This window comes from Melanerpes formicivorus, unplaced genomic scaffold (assembly GCF_026170545.1).
Source record: "Melanerpes formicivorus ecotype bairdi unplaced genomic scaffold, bMelFor1.0.p_v2 SCAF_13, whole genome shotgun sequence".
In the NCBI taxonomy this organism is placed as follows: Eukaryota; Metazoa; Chordata; class Aves; order Piciformes; family Picidae; genus Melanerpes; species Melanerpes formicivorus.
In genome coordinates, this window is record NW_027142365.1 from 15,723,759 (window position 1) to 15,747,062 (window position 23,304).

Sequence of the window (23,304 nt, forward strand, 5' to 3'; positions counted from 1 at the left end):
TGACCTGAACATGGTTAGGTCCCTGGGTCTTTCATCTGAGATTGGGGCCCCTCAGGAAGAACAGGCATCTTGCCAAGAGCAATACCCATCCAACATCATCTCCTGTGCTGCATGGTTTAGTTGTTTAGGTGGGTTGGATTGGTTGATGGGTTGGCCGCGATGATCTTCAAGGTCTCTTCCAACCTGGTTTATTCTATTCTATCCCAAAGTAAGGAAGGTGGCACATGGCTGGTGGTGGCACATGGCTGGGGGTGCCACAGTAGTGCCAGTTTGGGAATTTTGCCACACCCAGTGCTTTAGCTTTCCTAGGCACAACTTGGTGATGTGCTCCATCCAGATCAGCCACATGTCTGAGGTTGAATTAATCCCTGTTTAGAAGGTAGCTTGATGCTCCTAAATAGAAAGCAGGGCAAGGAAGCTGGGGAAGGGCCTGGAGAATAATTCTTACAAAGAGCTACTGAAGGAGCTGGGGATACTTAGTTTGGAAAAGAGGAGGCTGAGGGGAGACCCCATGGCTCTCTTCAAATACCTGAAAGGACATTGTAGAGAGGCTGGTGCTGGTCTCTTCTCTCAGGTAATTAGTGATAGAACAAGAGGGAATGGTCTCAAGCTGTGACTGAGTAGGTTTAGACTGGACATTAGGAAAACATTTTTCACAGCAAGAGTGGTCAGCTGTTGGAATGTGCTGCCCAGGGAGGCAGTTGAGTCACCAATCCTGAAGGTGTTTAAAGATGGTTTGGATGTGGTGCTTGGGGATATGGTTTAGGGGTGAACCTTGTAGAGTAGGGTTATGGGTTGGGCTTGGTGATCCTGAGGGTCTTTTCCAACCTGAGTGTTTCTGTGATTCTGTGAAAGCACTTGAGAAATTTGAAGGGTTCTGCAGGCAAAATGAAATAGAAAGCAAACATTATTAGTAAGAGTTAGTAATGACTGGGTTTATGCAAAACAGACAAGTGTACAGAAGTGCCTATTAATTCTGAATCACTGAAGCATCTAGACTCCAGGATTGGACGTGCTGCCTATAATGCCAGTGCGATCAGCCAGTGTTCAAATTTGCATTCATCAGCTAGGCATCACGTGTCTGATTCTGAGACAGATTCCTCCTGTGCTCTCTGGCAATAACATCCAGCATTTCACAGGGGACAGACCTCCCCAACTCCTTGTATGTACAAAGCAAGGCATGAAAGAGAGCAGTCTGTTAGCATGCGTGCTCCTGCAGACACCGGGCACCTGTCAGGGTGTTGCAAGCACTTCTCACCACTCTGGGTGCTCTCACATGCAGCACTGGAAGGTGCTGCATTGGTCACAGATCACTGTCCCCATTTGGCTCCTCAGCAGGTGTAAACACTTCAGAGCTAATGCATAAGGCATGTGCATCTGTGTTTCTTGAGTGCTGTAGTAGTGAGAGAGAACTCTTGGGTCTTTCTGAGCATGGGGGAACAGGGATTATGTTCTGTTGTTGCAGATGGAAAATGCATGGAACATTTTAATGTTTAGCACTCAGAATTGTTTTGAAAAACTCTTGGAAATAATTTCCTCCAGCCCCAGGTCACATCTAAGTGATGTTTTGCAAGCACATGCACCTTGCCAGGGCTGGCAGGCGCCACAGGCTGTGTCCATACATGGCTACCTACTGGAGGTCTGTAGAACTGAAAGCCACCATATGGAGTTAATTCACCCAAAAATGAAGCCCCCAAGCACTCTTACAATTACTGGGTGGGTGGACATGGTGGTAGCAGACAACATCAGAGGGATTCAGGTTATTGCTGTACCAATAGGTGCTGGCTGTCTTTGTGTTTCATTTGTGAATATATCCAGACCTCACAGAAAATCCTGACTTCCTTCATCATCTTAAACTCCTGCTAGAGAAGAGAAAGAATTAAGTTTAGGTGAAGAGTAGTGTTTGAAATGATAAAAGGCATGGCACCATTCACTGGGCTGATTGGGATGGGTGAATAAGATACAGCTCCTGGAGAGCTCAATGGTTTCTCCAGAGCCTGATGCTTTGGCTGCAGGGTAAAGGGGGAAATATGGGGGGGGACATTAGGCGTATGCTAGTGTAAGGAGAAAAAAGAAGTCTCATTGCCCTGAGAAGGAGTATTGATGAGAAGGTCCTTAGGTGCAGGCAGAGAGACTCATGGGCCCTCAACAAGGGAATTGCCTCCTGGTGTGCTGAGGAAAACAAAACTCTGTGTACACTGGTAAATAAGTAGAATTTCTATCAGCTAAACCCAGCTGATTCTTATCGTGGACCTTTCAGCCAAGGAAAATACTCCATGCTGTTCAGCACTCTCTGAAATGCTGAGTGGGGCTCAGACACCTCTGCTGCAGGCAGTGTCTCATGAAACATTTGGTGTTAGCCCTGACAGAGTTAACTAGAGGCACACATGCCTTATCTGAAATACCCATTATTTTTCTCATGAAAGCAGTGACCCTAAAGCAAAGTGACATCAAAGCAATTACAATGTACAGAGGAAAAACACCTTTCTTCGGAGGGAAGGAGCCATTTGTCCATCTCAACTTTTTATGTAGTAATGAAACTGGAATAAGCACAAGTGTTTTGTAACTGCATTTCTCCACTGTGTTCCTCCCATGTGCTCCTGTCTTCATCTCCTGGACCTTTGAGATTGCCAGCTCATTCCACTACGGTGGAAGAGGCAACCTGATGGCTGCTCTTGGAGGAATGAAAAGAAATCTGGACTGAAAGTCAGATCTGGTTTTACTCAGAGATTTTTAAACAGCAGCTTCAGAAGTGTTACTTGCATTTTATTTAGTACTTACAGTGCAACAGCAGTGAAACTCCACATTACAGGGAGTGTGTGTTCCCACCAGAAGATGTCTTCAGCAGCTCATACAAACCTGACCATTCATCAGCACTGCGGGGGATTTTCATTACCTCCCTACAGCATATACTCTCCTATGATGTTGTTATTGATTTAACAAGTAAACTTTGTGGCAAGCTCTAATCTTGGAATTAGCATCCAGGCTGAAATAGAGCTCTTGTTATTCTAGTAACTCAGAGGTGTAAGACTCCTGCGTATTCTAAAGGCCATATCATCACCTTAACAAGCCTCACATTAGGGCTGTCTGGGTTGCCAGACCCAAGCGTGGGCTGAGAGAACTTTAATAACAGTTCTGATCTCATACTCACCCCTGGCAATTTCCCTACCCTTTTGTTTTTCTTCCTACAGGTCTGGACATCAGGCAAGCTCAGGTTATTGTGCTGTCCTCGGGCACCAAATGTATAAATGGGGAGTACATCAATGACAAAGGGCTTGCGGTCAACGACTGCCATGCTGAAATCCTGGCCAGAAGGGCATTTGTTCACTTCCTCTACTCACAGCTGGAGCTGCACTTAAGGTAACTGAATTCTCTTGATGCTTGGGGAATGTTATATGGCCTTCAGTGGAATAGATCCATCCTCTAGACATTTGAACTATTTGTTTCTTTACATTGTTGTTTATGAGTCTCTAGCTGATGAAGGACCAGCACAGGGCACAGAAAAAAATGAGGGAGTTAGATAGTGTGGGGTATTGGGTCATGAGCTCCTTTACTTCAGCTGATTTTCCTTCAGTAGCTATTAGATATGACTCATAAAGTTGGTTTTTATGAAGCCTGATGATTTTGTACAAATCTTTACATGCAGGCTTATTAGCATCGTTCACTGGCTGGAGACTGGAAGGGGTCATTTTGCTCGCTGCAGTCATTTCCCTGTCTTCCTTACTGCTGCTAGAACATCTCAAGGAAGTGATTTATTGATCATTAATGCCTTCATTGACTCACCAGAGAGCCAATGAGTGTTAATAGCACCGATAACTTTGTGCCAAAGTGCAAGATGCTATCAGTCACTCCTTCTTTACGATGTTTGAAAACATTATAGCATGTAGAATCCTTACAGATAAATTACTGTTCCTGTCTGCAGCCAAATCCACTTTGTTACCATCTAAATGGTTAATGGGTCATACACTGCTTGGGAGCTGGTAATAAGTGGAGTAGTGAGGAGGTCCCTCCTGGGACTTCACTAATCATGTCTTATCAACAATCTGGAAAAGGCTATGTGGTGCTTCATTGTAAGCTTGGCAGAGGACACCCAACTGGGGAGGATCAGTCAGTATGCTTGAGCTGGGCTGGCCATTCAGGCAGGCTGGAGGACTGGGGCAGCAGGAACTGTGACAGAAAACTCAACAAGGAAAAATGAAAAGTCTCACAGCAAGGAGGAAAGGACAACCTGCAATAACACAGACTGGAGCCCTGCTGGCTGGGGAGCAGGGCCACAAAGGCACAGGTTTCACAGGCAGATGATGAGCTGAGCCTGAGACAGAAGTGTGCTAGGCAGCAAACTTGGTCGTTAGGATCCCAAGCTGTATGAAGAGCAAGTCCAAGACGTGATCAAATCCTACTACTCAGCACTCATTAGACCACATCTACAATACCATGTGCAGGTTTGTGTTGATCAATACAGGAAGACATCGAACGCCTAAAGTAGGGTCAGCAGAGCTCACCCAGATGCTCAGAGGACACAGCACTTGACCCGTGTGGAGGGGCTGAGGGAGCTGGGCCTGTCCAGCCTGGCGGTGGGATGGCAGACCCAGAAGATCATATGTCACCAATACAATGGAGCTCAGTCTATAAACTCCCTCTGACTTCAGAAGGTTTTGCATCAGGTGAGAGACACAAGGACCAGTCAGAGAACGGCTGTATTGCCCTTGTGCGCACCTGTGATGCTGTTGCACTGAAGCAAAGTTAGTAACAATAACAGTTATTTTCACTTCAGGCTGGAGCTGAGGACAAGAGAGTATATTGGGTAGATGAGCATGGCTAACAAAGAGCCTTGAAGGGTTTAATCAAAACCAATATTCTTTCTGTTTCAATCTAAACCGCTTTCAAGTTTACACTAAATTATGTTTTCGGCAGTGCAGCAGCCCTAGCGCTTGCTTTGTGCTGCGGTCTCTTGGGAAACAAGTGCTACAGCTGTATCTTAAACTGTTGTATTGATCCACCTCCCTAACATGCTCAGTCATATTATTATTTTATTTGGATCAATGTTAACATTCTTTTGTTAAGAGAATTCACAGAGCAGCACAAGCTACGTTCACAGTAACTTCAAATCACTCTCTGTTCAGCCCAGGGCAGGCACCACTGCTTCCCCGAGCAGCACACCTGATAAAAACCTCAACCAAAGTTATCAAGGCTAAGCACCTATGAAAGACAGAGCTGGAGATATTGTCAAACCAGAGTTTACCCCCTGAAAGTCACAGTATCACAGTACCCCCTGAAAGTCCATGAGGAAGGAAGCTGTGTGTTCTGATACATTCTTCAGTTCCAGTCTTTATGGCTACACTCAGTTTTGTGCCATCACCAGGAGCTTTGTCGTATGGTGAGGAAATGCAGGTGTTCAAAATTAAAGGCATAATGCATTTTCTGTCCATTAAAGTCACATTTACCCCTTTTCCCCTAGAAAATGAGGCAGCTCCCACCGGCAGAGAAATCACATGGTGCTACCTCAGGTTTTTTAGGACAGACATGTTGACTCCACTGGGATTCCCTTGCCCTTGTGCTAATCTAGTCCACACGAAAGTCTTCTCTCAGGTCTGTTACTTGTACAAAGACATATATGAACTGAGACCATAAAGATGGTTCCAGAACCCCTAAAAGAGAATGAAAGTATGGTGCTTGCATTTTCTAGCTCTCCCTATGGAAGAGGCAATTTTGTTCTGCCAAGAGTATTCCCTGTTTCCACATCCCTTCCTCTCACCAAGCATACCTGCTCAAAGGGATCTCCACAGCTGGATTTCAGACTTCAGGAACTCCCAGTGCAAGAATTACTTTTCTGCATGATGCTGTCCTTGAAAGGAAGAACTCTTTCAGAGTTTACAAACTCTGCCACTGACCTCAGTGAAAACAAACCACATACTTTCCTGAGTGTAGCATGAAGGCTTCAAAGAGCAGGGATAAGCAGGCTGCTGGAAGCAAGGGCCAAGAGAGAGAATTGATGGCAAGGAGTCACTGAGTTGAACTGACTTCTTGAAATGTCACTTGAGACATCTGGAAGTTAGTCAATCAAGTGTGAACAAGATCCTCAGGCTGCTTTTGTCAGCAGTGGAGAGAAATGGGCATCTCTGAAGTGGGCTTTAGCAAGTATGTGTTGTAGGCGAGATGAATTGCCACCTACTGGGGAAAAACTTTTACCATAGAATCAGTAAGGTTGGAAAAGACCTCAAAGATCATCAAGTCCAACCTGTCACCCAAAACCTCATGACTACTAAACTGTGGCACCAAGTGCCACTAGAACAGTAGGGGTTGGAAGGGACCTCCTGTAGCATGGAACCAGTTGCCCTGACAGGTAGATGTGGCTCAGTTGGTAGTGCATAAGACCCTTAATGAGAAGGTCGTGAGTTCAAGCCTGCAGTGGGCAGTAGTATCCTCCCTACTCTAGTCTAGTCATGAAGTCTGTGGTGACAGGTTGGACTCGATGATCTTTGAGGTCTCTTCCAACCTTAGTGATACTGATATACTGATACTGATATACCCTGTCATAAAAGGAGGGGCAATGGATGGAAACTCAATCACAGGAAGTTCCTTCTCAGCATGAGGAAAAAAAAGTACACTTTAGTGTCAGGTTGATGGAGCACTGGAACAGGCTGCCCAGAGAGGCTGTGGAGTCTCATGCTCCAGAGATCTTCAAAACTCAGCTGGACATGTTCCTTTGTGCCCCTGCATTGCAGGGGGCTTGGAGGTCCCTTCCAACTCCTGGGATTCTGGAGGTCATAGAGTTGCTAGAGTTGGAAGGGAGCTCAAGGATCATTCAGTTCCAACCCCATGTGAGGGACACCTCACACTAGATCAGGTTGTTCACAGCCACATCCGACCTGGCCTTCAAAGCCTCCAGGGATGAGGCCTCCACCATTTCTGTAACAAGAGCATAGGATGACTTCTTCAGATATTTTAACTGCAGAACAATCCCATCCACAAGCCAAAGTTGCAGCAATATGCAAACTGCAGGGTTTTTTGTTTGGTTGGTTGGGGTTTTTTTCCCTTCTTTTCATATTGCTAAATGTTAGAGATGTGACTTCCCTGACTTCTGTTTGGAGAGTTTCAGAGCAGGGACTTTATCCTCTTTAAGAAGTGAGAGTGGCAAATACTTCAAAAGGAAACTTTCTTTCAACAATGCATTGTCTGGAGCTTGAGTTAAATAAAAGCACAACTAAAACCTGTCAGCTCCTAACCAGTCTGATTAGAACCCTTAGGCCTCCCAGACTGGGGGTTTATGACAGCCATAATCCTCCAGTCCTGAAGACTTTCACGAAGAAGATGAAAAGCAAGACGTAAATTTTGTGCTGTACAAAAGAAGGACAAGAAAGACCTTTTGAGAAGCTTTTCCCTGAAAATCATCATCAAAAAGAACACAAATGCCATAGTCTGTTCCTCTTGCAGTGGTGACAGTGGAATTTACGTTGATTGCAGTGGGATTATTTATACTGACTGGCCAATAGGGAAGAAAAGAAAGTCCAATTCTCCTGGTTTAGAGAAACATAGAATAGCCTACTCTTAAAAATAAATGAGCACCATAGCACTCATGCTGCTTTAGTGACCCTGCAGGTGCCAGAGAGATGATTTTAGAAGAGGTCAAGTTTTCCCAAACAAGTCAGGTAAAAACCATTGTTAATTTTATACATAAAAGAGCAAGGAATAGCCTTCATCCAGTCCAGTTAAAGTTTTTTCCCAGAGAAAACCAGCTGCTTGTTGTGCATAGAATCATAGAATTGTCAGGGTTGTAAGGGACCTCAAGGATCATCCAGTTCCAACCCCCTGCCATGGGCAGAAACACCTCAAATGACACTTGCTCAGAGCTACATCCAGCCTAGCCTTAAAAACCTCCAGAGATGAGCCTTCTACCACCTCCCTGGGCAACCTGTTCCAGTGTCTCACCACCCTCAGGGGGAAGAACTTCTTCCTAACTTCCAATCTGAATCTCCCCACTTCTACTTTTGCTCCATTCCCCCTAGTCCTGTCACTACCTGACATCTTAAAAAGTCCCTCCCCGGCTTTCTTGTAGCCCCCTTTAAGATACAGGAAAGCCACAATAAGGTCTCCTTGGAGCCTTCTCTTCTCCATCTACTCTTCCTTACATTTGTCCCACTAGCCTTTTCATGGACTCAGCTCCTTCCCTTTTAAGCCTGCTGTTAGTTTCTCTAGGATGACATGCTTTGGTGTGTAGTACTAGAAACTTCCCATACATAGGTTTGCATGCCTAAAACAGCTCCTCTGCTGCTCTTGTACAAAGTAAAACCCAGATTCAGCACAATTTAAACATAAGTATGTGCTTCAGGATCTTCTTGAAGTCAGCTCCAAACATGTCCATATCTTGTAATAAATAATGAACGCAATGGCATCCTGGCCTGCATCAAGAACAGTGTGGCCAGCAGGAGCAGGGAGGTCATTCTGCCCCTGTACACTGCACTGGTTAAGCTGCACTTCAAGTACGGTGTCCAGTTCTGGGCCCCTCAGTTTAGGAAGGAGGTTGACTTGCTGGAAATGGTCCAGAGAAGGGCAACAAAGTTGGGGAGGGGTTTGGAACACAAGCCCTCTGAGGAGAGACTGAGGGAGCTGGGGCTGCTTAGCCTGGAGACAAAGAGACTCAGGGGAGACCTTATTGCTCTCTACAACTACCTGAATGGAGGTTGTAGACAGGCAGAGGTTGGTCTCTTCTCCCAGGCAGCCAGTACCAGAACAAGAGGACACAGTCTCAGACTGTGCCAGGGGAGGTTCAGGTTGGATGTTAGGAAGAAGTTCTATACAGAGAGAGTGATTGCCCATTGGAATGGGCTGCCTGGGGAGGTGGTGGAGTCACTGTCATTGGAAGTGTTCAGGAGGAGACTTGATGGGGTGCTTGGTGCCATGGGTTAGTTGTTTAGGTGGGTTGGATTGGTTGATGGGTTGGACGTGATGATCTTGAAGGTCTCTTCCAACGTGGTTTATTCTGTGTATTCTTCTATGTAAGCACAAGATTAAGATTCAGCACATTCTCAAATGTTCCTCTTCAAATAGAATGGAATTAACCAGGTTGGAAGAGACCTTTGAGATCATCGAGTCCAAACTGTCATCCAACACCACCTAATCAAGGAGGAGACTCAGAGGTGACCTCATTTATGCTTACAAATATGTAAAGAGTGAGTGCCAAGAGGATGGAGCCAGCCTCTGATGGGTGATGCCAAATGACAGGACAAGGGGGCAATGGGTGGAAGTGGAGACGTATGAAGTTCCATGGAAACAGGAGGAAGAATTATTTCACTGTGAGGGCAACAGAACACTGGAACAGGCTGCCCAGGGGGGTTGTGGAGTGTCCCTCTCTGGAGATATTCAAGACCTGCCTGGATGAGTTCCCGTGTGACCTGGTATAGGTGATCTTTCTCTGGCAGGGGGGTTGGACTGGATGATCTTCCGAGGTCCCTTCCACCCCCTAACATTCTGTGATAGTATAATTAGTGCAGTTGGGAAATTCCACCACAGCCAGCAGAAAACGAAGGAGCTGCATGTGGCAGCTCCAGCTCGGCAGCCAGTGTGGCTCCCTGTCCCTGACAGGCCACTAATATGCCTATAAATTCCTCCTGACAGCAAACACATCCCGGCATCCAAACCCGACAAAACACCCAAGCCGTGCAAGAGTGACAGCCAAACAGCTTCAGCAGCACAGAGGCTGCACCAGGAGAAAACAGGCAGAGGCAGCTTGGGTTGAAGCCAAGGACTTGTGCTGAGTAGAAAGAACCCCTGCTTGCAGTGACAGGAGGCAGAGAAAGCAGCAGAAATTGCCCTGGTTAATGGACTGTCCTGCAGTGAATGAAATGGGCAGAGCCTCCTGGGACAATCCTTACTTGCAGGTGTCACTGTGATCAGGGGCATTCCTGGAAAAACAAGACCCTTGGCTTTTTGAAGGAAGGGCTGGGGGTGTCAGAAGGAAAAAAATGTCACCATAATTTCCCTGGTCACATTTTCCCTTTCAAAGTGATAATCACAGCCATCCCCCACGTGTACGTGTTATAAGCAGCTGCCTGCTAGGAACTCACCAGCAGCTTCCCAAATGTCAGTCAGCTGAGGAACCGCTCGGCAGCATAGCCTTAATGTGAGCTGCTGCTGCAAACTGCAGGACTGGGAGGCTCTGGCCTCCCGGGCAGCTGTTGGTAATGGAATGTGTGCACTGTGTCCCCATCTAGCTGCTGAACCACTGAGAAGATAAAAGCTTCATCTTAATAAGTCTCTATTTCAACTCAGCTGAGGAAAAGCCCACATGAGCTTTGTCACACAGAATAGTAAGGGTTGGAAGGGAGCTCTGTCCTCGCTTCTCAGAACGGCCTCTGGCTGCCAAAGATGCCAGGCAACCAAGAGGACACTTACGGTGTAGCTGGAGCCACTCCTGGATGGCTCTGGTTGAATGGGGAAGAAAAGCAATGCCTGGAGAGCAAGGAGGGTTGGCAGAGGTCACAACATCCAGGTGCTTCCTTCAAGGCCCTTTTCAGTGGAGCACATAAACACACATCTGGGGTGCAGTGGTGTTAATGGGATCTAAGAAAAGATTGGCTGTGGCACATGGTGGCATGGTTTAGCTGATGTTGTGGTGTTAGGTCATAGGCTGGACTTGATGACCTCAGAGGTCTTTTCCAGCCTCAGTAGTTCTGTGATTCTGTGATTTAAACATAGGCCTAGAAGTCGTGATGAGCAGAGCTGATTTGTTCACCTGGGAGCCTGAGGTAACTTTTCCTTTCTGCATGCACCAGAATCTCCTTGAAATCAATGTGTTTCTGTATCTGTGCATGTTTCATCATTAGGCTCTATTGTAGGTAAGCAAACCAAAAGCACTTTGAGAGCTTTGACCCCCTTCACACATTTCTTCACTGGGAGAAGCTCATCGTTTTCCCCTTGCTGTCACTAGGCAAGACAGATGATGCCTGGTGCTGGTGAAAACAGAGGGATTAAAACCAGAGAGAGCAGAAGTGCTTCTGATTTGGCACGTAACAAATGACCTGGCATCTCTTTTGCGATCGCAGCAAGCGGCGAGAAGACTGGGAGCGCTCCATCTTCGTGCGGTTGAAAGAGGGAGGCTACCGGCTGCGGGAGAACATCCTGTTCCACCTCTACGTCAGCACCTCGCCCTGCGGAGACGCACGCCTCCACTCCCCCTACGAGATCACAGCTGACTGTGAGCACCAAACACTCTCTCTCCCCTTTTCCTCCTCTCCCTTTCCTCCTCTCCCTTTCCTCCTCTCCCTCTCCCTCTCCTCCTCTCCCTCTCCCTCTCCTCCTCTCCCTCTCCTCCTCTCCCTTTCCTCCTCTCCCTCTCCTCCTCTCCCTCTCCTCCTCTCCCTTTCCTCCTCTCCCTTTCCTCCTCTCCTTCTCCTCCTCTCCCTTTCCTCCTCTCCCTTTCTTCCTCTCTCTTTCCTGCTCTCCCTCTTCTCCTCTCCCTCTCCTCCTCTCCCTTTCCTCCTCTCCCTTTCCTCCTCTCCCTTTCCTCCTCTCCTTTGGCAGAGCACTGGGGCTGTGTGGAGGGTGTGTGCCTGTGCAGCTGGTGCTCAGTCCCCTGTGCTGGAGGAAATCAGAGCTGGGCAAGGCATTGAGAGGCTGCTTTGTGTACCTGAGGCTCGGAAATATGTCCCATGCAGCCCCAGCAGTAAATAAATGCCTTGGGAAGGGGCCCTGTGATCAAAGAGATCCTCAAGGCCATAGCTATGGGCTGGACTCTGGCTGGGGATGTATGGACTTTCCTCAGGGTTCAGGCAGTATGTACAGATTGAATGGCTGCATTTACACTAAACCCAGGCTGCAGTGGCTGGAGTCTCAAGAAGAGCAGTGAGATACGATATTCTCTTCTATTCTATTCCTAGAGCCTTCTAATCCCTGAATATGAAACAATATATCATGTGATATGATACATGATATGGTACATCATATGTGATATGATATATGGAGCATGTCCAGAGAAGGGCCATGAGGATGAGCAGGGGGCTAGAGCACCGCTCCTATAAGTCTGGAGAAGAGAAGGCTCCAAGGAGACCTTATTGTGGTCTTCCCGTATCTGAAGGGGGCTACAAGAAAGCTGGGGAGGAACTGTTTAGGGTGTCAGGGAGTGATAGGACTAGGGGGAATGGAAAAAAACATAGAAATGGGTAGATTCAGATTGGTTGTTAGGAAGAAGCTCTTCACCACGAGGGTGGTGAGACACTGGCACAGGTTGCCCAGGGAGGTGGTGGAAGCCTCATCCCTGGAGGTTTTTAAGGCTAGGCTGGCTGTGGCTCTAGTGTGAGATGTTCCTACCCATGGCAGGGGGGTTGGAACTAGATGATCCTTGAGGTCCCCTCTAACCCTAACAATTCTATGATTCTATGATATGGTACATCATATGTGGTATGATATGGCATTCCAGTATCTGAAAGGGGCCTACAGGAAGGCTGGGGAAGGACTTCTTAGGATCTCAGGTAGTGATAGGACTAGGGGGAATGGAATGAAGCTGGAGGTGGGGAGATTCAGGCTAGATGTGAGGAGGAGGTTCTTCACCATGAGAGTGGTGAAACCCTGGAACGTGTTGTCCAGGGAGGTGGTCGAGGCCCCGTCCCTGGGGGTGTTTAAGAGCAGGCTGGATGAGGCTCTGTCCAGCCTGATCTAGTGTGGGGTGTCCCTGCCCATGGCAGGGGGGTTGGAACTAGATGATCCTTGTGGTCCCTTCCAACCCTGAATGAAACTATGAAACTATGAAACTATATGATACGATATATGTGTGATATGATATGGCACAGGAAATGTAACATTCATCACACAATAATGTAGACTCCTCACAGGCAAATCCATCAGAAGGCTATTTCACTCCCTAACTCTAATTCATACAAGTTATCTATTAACAATTAGGTGTTGTTCTCCCCAGACTGGACTCTCTTTGTCACGTGTGAAGCAGCATCTTGGCAGGGTGTGAGAGCAGAACAAAGCTATTCTGAAAGGGAAGATGCTTCCTTACCTGACATGATCCCTGCATTCTGTCAGCAGGGTTTATCAAATGAAGCAAAGCAAGGAAATGTTGAAAAGGCAAACAGCAAACTGACAAATTGCTGATGAAGTAACAGAATGAGGAGACATAGGATCCTCTTAAAATCAGAACTACAAAAGGAAGTGCCTATGAATATAAAAATAAAAATAGGAGTGATTTTTTGCCTTCCACCTTATGTGAGTTCCAAGAAATACCTTTAAAAAGGCCCTCATGTTTTCCAGCAGCAGCTTCCTGGGGCACCCCTTACTTGACATGAGGAGTGGAAGCACCAAAATCTGTAATTATTTCTCAAATGTAGTCCCTTCTCAAGAGCAGCTGAAGGCTGCCCAGGATGACTTCTGCTCATTCATTCATGGTCAAGCAGGGCAGCTGGCAGCCAGCTCTACCTACTGATACGCAGCTGAACCCAGCCCTGGAGGTCAGACACTTGGTTCAGGGATTGCCAACTGCACATAAATCTACCAGTCAGTGAGGGAATGCTTCTGTGGGTACCAGTATGTAGAGGAAGCTGTGTTTAAGTATCATAGAATCATAGAATGGTCCAGGCTAGACCTCCAAAGGTCATCCAGTCTGACCCCCCACAGTCAGCAGGGACATCCTCAACTAGATCAGGTTGCCCAGGGCCTTGTCAAGCCTTACCTTGAATATCTCCAGGTAAGGGACCTCAACCACCTCCCCGGGCAACCTGTTCCAGTGTTCCACTACCCTCATAGTAAAGAGCTTGTTCCTAATATCCAATCTAAATCTACCCTTGTCTAGTATGGAGCCATTGCCCCTTGTCCTGTCACTGCAGGCCTTTGTAAAAAGTCTCTCACCATCACCTGACACATGTAGTTAACATGTAGGTGGTTACAAAAACACTGCTCATGTTGGCTGTTCTCTTGGTTATTGTCTCAGTGTAGAAGCAAGGGCTCTGTGGCTTACCCAAGTAGGAATCACAGAACCACAGAATGCCAGGGGCTGGAAGGGACCTCGAGAAATCATCCAGTCCAACCCCCCTGCCAGAGGAGGGCCACCAACACCAGGTGGCAAAGACCAGGGGAAACTACTAGCTTCTCCTTCCCTGCCTACCCAGACCCCCCTGTACAGAAGGGAGAATCACAGAATGCTAGGAGGGACCTTCAGAGATCACCCAGTCCAATCCCCTGCCAGAGCAGGGTCACACCCTGGGGCTTGAAAGGGCACCACATCTGCTTTGTCTTTTAAGCAGATCCTGCTGCCTTTGTCCTGTGCTCCTGAAATCGTTGAGCACTGTGCACAAACTAAAAAGCCACATTGCCCAAAGCTGCCCTTCAGGGAGACAAGCACTGCCTCTGAGCTCAGCTATCCCAGAGACATCTGGGCAGATAACTCTTCTGTAATAGTTATCATCCACATCTCCTCTCTGTAGCTGAAGAAATAACCTTTCTTTCATGCAGTAATGACAAGAAGCTCCAGATGAATGCTGTTTAATTTCTTAAACAACAAAGAAGCCTCTCCTTGAGCTAGTGCAAGCCATCCAGTGTTGCTGATTACTCTCTAAAGATGCATTAACATTTCAAACCGCCGTCTCGCTGTGTGGTTTCTGGGTTTGCAAAGCAATGTGATAAGCCTTTATCAATACAGGGAGGGAGTCAAATCCACTTCTCAAATCTCCTTCCAAAAATTTCCTATTATCCACCGTGTCTTGCTGGCACCCTCAGGGAGGCCTCGCATCTCCTCCTCATGAGCTTTGTTCTGGTGAGGGAGGAGATAAGCTAGCGTGCACTTCAAACCCAGTTTACTTCTGACTGGAACGGGTGAGGTGCCAAGGTATCAGTACCTGTGAAAATCTGACCTTCTTGTGCTTCATCTGAGCAGCTGCAATGCAGAGGAGAGGTCCAGGGAGCCCACACCCACGCCCGCTTCATGCAGGAAAGTGAGAGATTAGAGACCGAAAGGTAAATTCTGGCTCATCCTTCTTGGATCAGCGATGAGCTGACTCGTTTGGTCATACATCCTCAGCAAGCTCTAAAAGGGAGGCAAAATCCAGCTGGACCAGCTCTGCTCTGAGCATGGAGGGGCTTTCTCACTTTTTCGGTGCCTGTAAATCAGGAGGTTGGAAGAGCTTATGAGGGGATTGGAATGAAATTGAAGCTTTGGGAGGGGCAGGTACAATCTAAGAAAGTAGGGGAGGATGTTGAGGGAAAGGTGCAGAAGAGGACGAAGGCAGGAGAGGAGACCAGCCAGGGTCAGTGGTGTGGCAGGAACAGGAGGAAGGGAAATGCCAGATGTGTTTCAAACAGTATTGAGAGTTCTTACAAGTTAGTCCTGTCCCATTCTTTCCAGTCTCCTTCCCAAGACTCTTGATCATTTCCCAAGGTCACCCACAAGGCTGCAGCCTAGCTAGATGGTAAAGAGGCAGCATTGATCCTAGTGTCCTCACAGCTCTTTCACACACTTACTTCTGCCTCTGCTTCTGCTTCAGCTCAGTGGTGTGGGTCACGAATCTTGAGACAACAACTCTTCTGGTAGCCTCTCGCTTTTTGTCCATCTGAGCAGGGTGTGCCTGGGTGTCTGACCTCTCCTGAGGGCAGTATTGCAGCACCAGCTCAGCCTGGCTTTCTTGAAGTTTTTGAGGGGCTGACATTTCCCCATTGCAGCACCAGCTCATGAGGTGAAGCCATGGGGTCAGCTAGCCCTGTAGTATTTGTGGCATATTTTACACCTTCTCCTGAATCTAGGGCAAACCACAGAATAATCAAGCCCTTGATTTGCTAAAGTGCCTTCCTAGGTAATTTAGGGCTTCTTGACTCCTTGGCTTTTTTTTCCCCTTTTTCCCAAGAGTCTCTTGAAAAGGAAAATGGATTGCTCGAAAAATTGAGCTAATAAATCCTCCACTTCCCCACTCCTCCTTCCCTGGCAGGGTTTTACTTCATTGTCCATCTTTTCTTCTAGAGATGTGCTCTCACTTTTTCACTACACGGATTGCCAAAGAGAATCTGCCCCAGGGCTTGTCTCCATTCTTCTCCCCTGGGGTGCTTTCCTATCTCTTGCTAACATGCTGTATTGCCTTGTACCATTGACTCCTTGATAGCCCAGCTCCTGTTTTATCCCACGCTCCCTTTAGGTCTGAAACACACCATTGCATCTGCTCCACATGGGGTCTTCCTCCTGCTTGCCTATTAACCTACAGCTGTGCTGAAGCTCTCTTGCACACATATTTGACAGAGCTCTCATCTAAACGGGAGCCACTTGCAACCACGTGAGCTGGCTCATTGCCTCAGTAGGTGATATGATGGGGTGAAGATGCCCACTACAGCTTTCAGAGAAGTTGGGGAACTGAAGGGTACCCAGAAAGACAGGTTTGCAGTCTCTGCTGCATGTGTGCTTTCACTGTACAAACCTGTGCTTTCCCTCCTGATTCTGGCTGCCTGATTGAACATCCCATTCCCAGAAAAAATGCTCTCTGTTAACCCCCAAATCTGGGGCTGCCTGGAAGGAACACCCCAGCTCACACTGGAGAATCACTCTGCATTCAGATGGGGCTGACTCAGACTACATCAGTTTAGAACTCCCAGACCAAAATCCTTGGAAGTTATATCCTCAGCACTCTGGCTGGAGAGGGCCAGATTCAAACAGAGGCCATCTAAGGATCCAAGGTACTGACACAAATCATCTCCTGTGACCGTCAGGGTAATTTCAACTGCAGAGCTCTGCATTTGGGGTAGTTCAGGCAAGTATCAAGATGGAAATACAAAGAGAATGCTTATGGCAGCAGCTGGGCTAGAATCATTCCCAAAAGCTTTGGGTTTGGTGAACATTAGTGGCCATGCAAGGGGAAGGAGTCACCATCATTGGAGGTGTTTAGGAGGAGACTTGATAGGGTGCTTGGTTGCATGGTTTAGTTGATTAGGTGGTGTTGGATGATGGGTTGGACTCGATGATCTTGAAGGTCTCTTCCAACCTGGTCTGGTCTATTCTATTCTATATCACTACCTTCCTTTTGTCAGTCCCATGCTTGGTTTAAAAGGAGAAATTCTGTTCTTGTAAGTGACTGATAAAGGGGGAGGGGGAAAGAACCATCTAAATAACTCTGTGATCACAGAATCACAGAATCACCAAGGTTGGAAGAGACCTCAAACATCATCAAGTCCAGCCTCTCACCACAGACCTCATGACTAAACCATGGCTCCAAGTGCCACCTCCAATCCCCTCTTGAACCCCTCCAGGGATGGTGACTCCACCACCTCCCTGGGCAGCACATTCCAATGGCTAACAACTCTCTCTGTGAAGAACTTTCTCTTCACCTCGAGCCTAAACTTCCCCTGGTGCAGCTTGAGACTCTGTCCTCTCGTTCTGGTGCTGGTTGCCTGGGATCTGAAAATAATTTAGATATCTCTAACCAGGAGAAAATGCACATCCTAAGAAATTGCTATAGTGCCCTGGTTACAAAGCTGGAGGGTAAGCAGGGGTGAGCTCCTGGGCTGGGCTGCTGGTGTTTGCCTCTACTGTAGGAGTGCTGCAGGCATAGCATCGCTGTGGCACAGCTGCCGGCCTGCTGCAGCTCGGGGAAACCAGCCTGGAAATGCATGGAGCAGCTATCCAGTGCATGGAACAGCTTCCTTCTAGGCTGTAAAGTTGATTTTTATGCTGACGAATGGCCCATCTGTGGAACTGGGATGAAGGTGCATTATTTCCCTATTTTTCATGTGACTGAGCAGAACAATACCTTGGGGGATCTGAGAAGGAAATTATCACAGAGAGCCATGCCCAGAAGTAAGGCGAAGGGGGGAAAGAAATGCACCTAGCACTGTGCGCTGCAGCGCTGAAGGCTGCCTCGGGAGAAATAATCCTAGCACTGGATGAGTTATTGTGGTCAGTCCAGATTGCTTTGTTATGTAAAAGATACTGCAGAAATTGCAGACACAGCATGAGGCTGGTGGATTACTTCAGGGGCTAGGGAACTGCTTATTAAAGGTGAGGGGAAATTGTCCTTCCACTTCGTTAGGATGGGGCTGGGATGGATCCAGAAGGGGTGAGCACAGCACCCTGTGTCAGCCTCCTTTGAGATCAGTGAGAAGCAGTGCTCCCTTCCTGCTTGTGCCACTGGCACAGCCTCAATTTAACAAATACAGAGGAAAGGCAAAGACTTCATGCAGGTAACTAGAAGCTGGCTTGTCAAGGAGCTTGTGTTCCTGCTTGGGACTGTTAGGAGCTGTCAGGTTTATGTGTGATTCAGTCCTCCCAGGCTGCTGAAATGCTGCTTCAGAGTCTAGTTGAGAGACATCCTTGCCCATGACAGAGAGGTTAGAGTAGACCACCTCTGAGGTCCCTTCCAACCTAAACCATTCTATGATTCCTTCCATGCCTAGTTCAAGGTGAGCTTTTTCATTCAAAGCTCCTTGGACTCAAAGAAATTGAGCCTGCATTCCCCAAGCTATACATCAGGGCTCCAGTGAATTCACTCTCAGCAGAGCCAGGCAGTTCCCTTTCTTCAGTCTCTGTTTCAAAACTTTGTTAGACTTGATACATCATGAGAAAACTCTTTGGCTTTGACAATGCATTCAAAATGTCCCAGTTTCCTCTCCTTGTGATCTTCTTGGCTGCTTTTGCCTGTTTGGGTTTTGTTGTTTCAGGGGGAGTTTTAAAGTAGAAAATAAGATTTTTGAGAAGGATGTGTCAGCACAGAGTCTATCTGAGAAAGGGGGGGGGGGGGGAAAGTGCTGAAAAATGTGGATTGCTCAAAGCCAGCATTGGCCACAGCTCTGAAAAGCTCTCATGTAAAGCAGAATGTGTTGTTTAGGATTCAGGAAAATAGGTTTCCACAGCTATAATCAGATCCTAATTTTAACAGAATGCTTGAATTGCCAAAGGGAATTGCACTGTATTTATTGATTCTGCTTTGTTATGAATTTTGCTGCTTTGTAAAACACTGCATTTGGGCACAATGTTCAGATGTGATAAAAAGGCTGCATTAATCAGCAAAAGGCCATGGCTGAGGAGCTTTCAGAACAGTAGTAGAAAATTCCACCAAGAAAAGCTGTTTGTCCCTGCATTTCTCCAGCCCAAGGAATAATGATGGCTGAGATTCTCCCAAGGTCCTCTGCAGGAGGTTCAAAGAGACTGCATGTTTCTAGATACAGCTGTCCCAGTTCCACCCCCAGCATCCCATACTCTGCCTGAGTTAGGTGTCAAATCACAGCACATACTTTGGAACTGATCAAAACTTAGCTGGGAAAAATCCCTCTGGGCAAAAACTGCATTCAGTCAGACCTAATTTCACAGAATCATAGAATCAGTCAGGGTTGGAAGGGACCACAAGGATCATCTAGTTTCAATCCCCCTGCCACACTAGATCAGGCTGGCCAGAGCCTCATCCAGCCTGGTCTTAAACACCTCCAGGGATGGGGCCCCAACCACCTCCCTGGACAACCCATTTCAGGGCTTCACCACTCTCATGGTGAAGAACTTCCTCCTCATATCCCGTCTGAATCTCCCCACCTCCAGCTTCATTCCATTCCCCCTAGTCCTATCACTACCTGAGATCCTGAGCAGTCCCTCCCCAGCCTTCTTGTAGGCCCCCTTCAGATACTGGAAGGCCACAAGAAAGTCACCTGGGAGCCTTCTCTTCTGCAGACTGAACAGCCCCAACTCCTTCAGTCTGTCCTCATAGGAGAGGTGCTCCAGCCCTCTGATCATCCTCATGGCCCTTCTCTGGACACGCTCCAGCACATCCATATCCCTCTTGTAATAGGGGCTCCAGAACTGGACACAGTACTCCAGGTGGGGTCTCTCCAGAGCTGAGTAGAGGGGGATTGATATTGATTAATTGATATGTACTTTAAACAAATGAGGACAAGTAATGCAGCCATTTCCTTTCTCTTCTTTCGGATTCAGACCTCAAATTTTACCTAGCACTCATTCTTCTTAGGAGAGATGGATTAAATGCCACATAGTTATGAGCTATGAATGGGTAAATGGCCTTTGCTTTCACACCTTGTCTGTGCATCACTTGGAGCTATTGGCAGATGCAAAAAGGTGGAAGAAGCAGAAAGATTCAAAAGATTGTTTGAAGATTAATGGTGAAGGGAAAGAAAAATACGCTGGAGGTAACATCTTTTATCAGGTCATGGTATAACTGGTTTCTATCCAAAGCCAGGATTTCAGCCAGGAAAGATGCAGGGAGGAAGGAACAGATGAAGAAGTTCAGTTCCAAATGTTCATTTCAGTTCCACAAATAGCAGGTGGCCCAGGCTGTGTAATATTCTCAGATAAAATACATACTCAGTATTTGTATTTGTATGTAGGGCTTAATGATGGGGTACGACTCCCAGACCTGAACTGAATTCTGCCATAACCTGGCAGTGAGCAGATCTCTTCTGGGGCTGTATTCAGATACAGTAGGCCCCCTGGTCTATATTTAAAAGGCTTATTTCAACTTCAAGGAATTAATCTCAATGTGCTTTTCACCCATACAAGCCAGGTGTTTGTCTTCCCTCCTGGAAGGATGGCATCCCTATACTCACCCCCAAGGCAGGTCCATAGACCACCAAACCTTTCACCTGCCTAGCCCTCAGATGGTTTCTGCCCTCAGAAGGTACCATTCAGCTTTGAACCTTGTGAGGGAATCTATTCTTTTGTCCCTGAATTTGAACTTCATTCAGAATATCCATAAACTTTCATGCTTGCAGAAGATGACCTGTCCAGAGAAGGTCAACAAGGCTGGTGAGAGGCCTCGAGCACAAGCTCTACAAGGAGAGGCTGAGGGAGCTGGGGTTGCTTAGCCTGCAGAAGAGGAGGCTCAGGGGGGACCTTATTGCTCTCTACAACTACCTGAAGGGTGGTTTTAGCCAGGAGGGGGTTGGTCTCTTCTCCCAGGCAACCAGCACCAGAACAAGAGGACACAGTCTCAAGCTGCGCCAGGGGAGGTTTAGGCTGGAGGTGAGGAGAAAGTTCTTCACTGAGAGAGTCGTTCGCCATTGGAATGTGCTGCCCAGAGAGGTGGTGGAGTCACCATCTCTGGAGGGGTTCGAAAAAGGATTGGACGTGGCACTTGGAGCCATGGTTTAGTCATGAGGTCTGTGGTGACAGGTTGGACTTGATGATCTCTGAGGTCTCTTCCAACCTTGGTGATTCTGTGATTCTGCCCTCACTCTCTGCTGGTCACTAAAGCACAGCAGAGATTTATCTGACCAGCCACCCTGCCCAGCAAAGAACACAACCAGAGCATTCAGAAACTCCCAGCAAAACGAATATTGTACATTTATTCAGCATCTGCTTGAGCAAAGTGCATCTCTAAGAACCAGGAAAACACAAGGGCAGTCAGAAGTTAACACCTCTCTTTCCAGCCCTTTGTTTCAATCTGCTCTAAGGAAGCTTTATAAACCGTGTTGATGAATGGAGGGTCCAGCACTGAGAAAAAAAAAACTGCAGGATAGGATAGGCTGTTTTATTTCTCCCTTCATGAGGAGAGAGCAGCCTCCACTGAAGCAGGGAAAGAGAAAATGAACCTCTGAGGCAGTCATGCAAAATTTCAGACACAGCCTTACTCGTGTGATTCTGTTTAATCACCGTTCATTTCCTCTCCACTCTGCAGCTAAATAATAAATATGGAGTGGCTTTTTTCATTACCATTTCAGCCAGAACTGGTCCTGGGGAAAATATGAAAATAAGAGGTGAGCCTTGAAATCAGTGGGTTTCACTGATTTTAAATACAAGGCACCTGTGTAAATTCCTAATCCAATAATTAATAATCCGCTGCCTTTTATCCTAGGAACTCTCAGGAGTCATTTCCACTTCTGAGTATTAGCACACATCAAAAATCCACTCCAAATGATTTTTAAATTTGTCCTTTCCAGCTCTGGTTTGAATTGACATTTTGTTCTGGTTGAAGTGACATCCTCAGACATCTTCTCCCCTGCAATTAGCTGAGATTAAGCAGCTGGAGAACAAGCCCAGGAAAGATCAGAAATGCTCATAGTCACTGGTGCTTTGATCATACTGAACACCAGAACAGCAGCAGGCTGTAGTTTGTGACTTTAAGTTGCATAAATAAACATATTTCTGAGACTGCTTTAAAATGATCCACAACAGGCAGTGCCAGCAAGTGGAATGCATCTTCTACTGCTGGCACAAGCAGCTTAAGTCCTAGACTCTATCTGCAGCTCGGGTGCAAAACAACGAGCCTCACCTCGGTTTTGTTCAGACATCTTCCTGTGCCACTTAGTGGCATGCTAAAAAAGATCTAAGTGTGTTCCAGTTGTGGGGCTGGGTTTGTTTAGTCATGGCCAGTCTGAAAGTACTCAGAGCTTTGGGTTATTAGTATTTTATATAAGCAATGCAGATCACCTTTTGGCATCTGTGCTCGCTCTGTCCCCGTGAAGGGAGCAGCCTGAGCTGGGCAGTACAGCACAGGGTTTTAGTCATACCCTATCTGTTGAATTTAATAGCAGCTGAGCAGCTAAAACCCCTTATCAGAGGAATGGAAGTGCATCCCAGGGTGAGCATGGACTGGCCACAGCTGCCTGAATCCTATCAGCAGCTGCACCCTGCTCGGCTGTGTCCTGGGCACAGCGCGTGGCCGGGAGCAAGGCTTGGCAGGTGGGCAGAGCTCCTGTGAGTGCTGCAAGCCCAGGTGAGCTGTGCACTTGCACACTTCCTAATTGCTTTGGAAAGCTTCAGGGAGCAGTTTCTGGTACTTGCAGGCTAGGGCTGGGATGTTATAACAACTAACCATGGAGTCCTTTGACCTGGGTACTTCCTTCAGGCCTGAGGGAAATAGAGAGGATCAAAGAGACAATTAGAAAATCAAACAAGCAGACCCCTTTCCCCCCCGCCCCCGGACTCACAGACATGTTTCAAACCATTCTTCTCCCAAGTTTTTGGCCTGTGCTTTACACTCTCCAAGTGCTCAACAGTTGTTTGCAGGGCTGATGCTTTTTCTTCCCCTGAACCAGCTCCTTATCTCTGTCAGCACATTGTGGGATGCTTCACCCCTCACCAGGTAATATTTATGTAGTGAAATCCAAGTCCCCTAGGTGCTGGGCTTCTCACCCTGTGCAGTTCCCTCAGGGTTACACACCCCTTTGCACCTGTGCAAAATGTAGGTGCATTAGCATGGTGAACTGCCTGAAAAAGAGTGATCTCCCCAGGGGAGGTCAGAGTAGGAGCTGAGAAAGCGAGAGGACTGCAGAGAGGATGGAAAAGGAGGGGAGAAAGGTGCAGCAAGAGGAAATATGCTGGGGCTGGGGGGGAAGAGAGAAATGAAGAAATAAACACTAAAATTTCACTTTGTCTTGGGGGATTTCCAGCAG

The 23,304-nt window shown here is 47.2% G+C and overlaps 1 protein-coding gene across 1 annotated transcript in view; it reads left to right on the forward strand.

Annotated features, from left to right (window-relative positions):
• ADARB2 (adenosine deaminase RNA specific B2 (inactive)) overlaps window positions 1-23,304 on the forward strand; it is a 58,601-nt gene that overhangs the window by 11,156 nt on the left and 24,141 nt on the right. Inside the window, exons 3-4 of the mRNA XM_068146295.1 lie at window positions 3,192-3,360; window positions 11,043-11,194. Of these exons, the coding sequence (XP_068002396.1) occupies window positions 3,192-3,360; window positions 11,043-11,194 (321 nt within the window). The remainder of the gene's footprint in view (window positions 1-3,191; window positions 3,361-11,042; window positions 11,195-23,304) is intronic.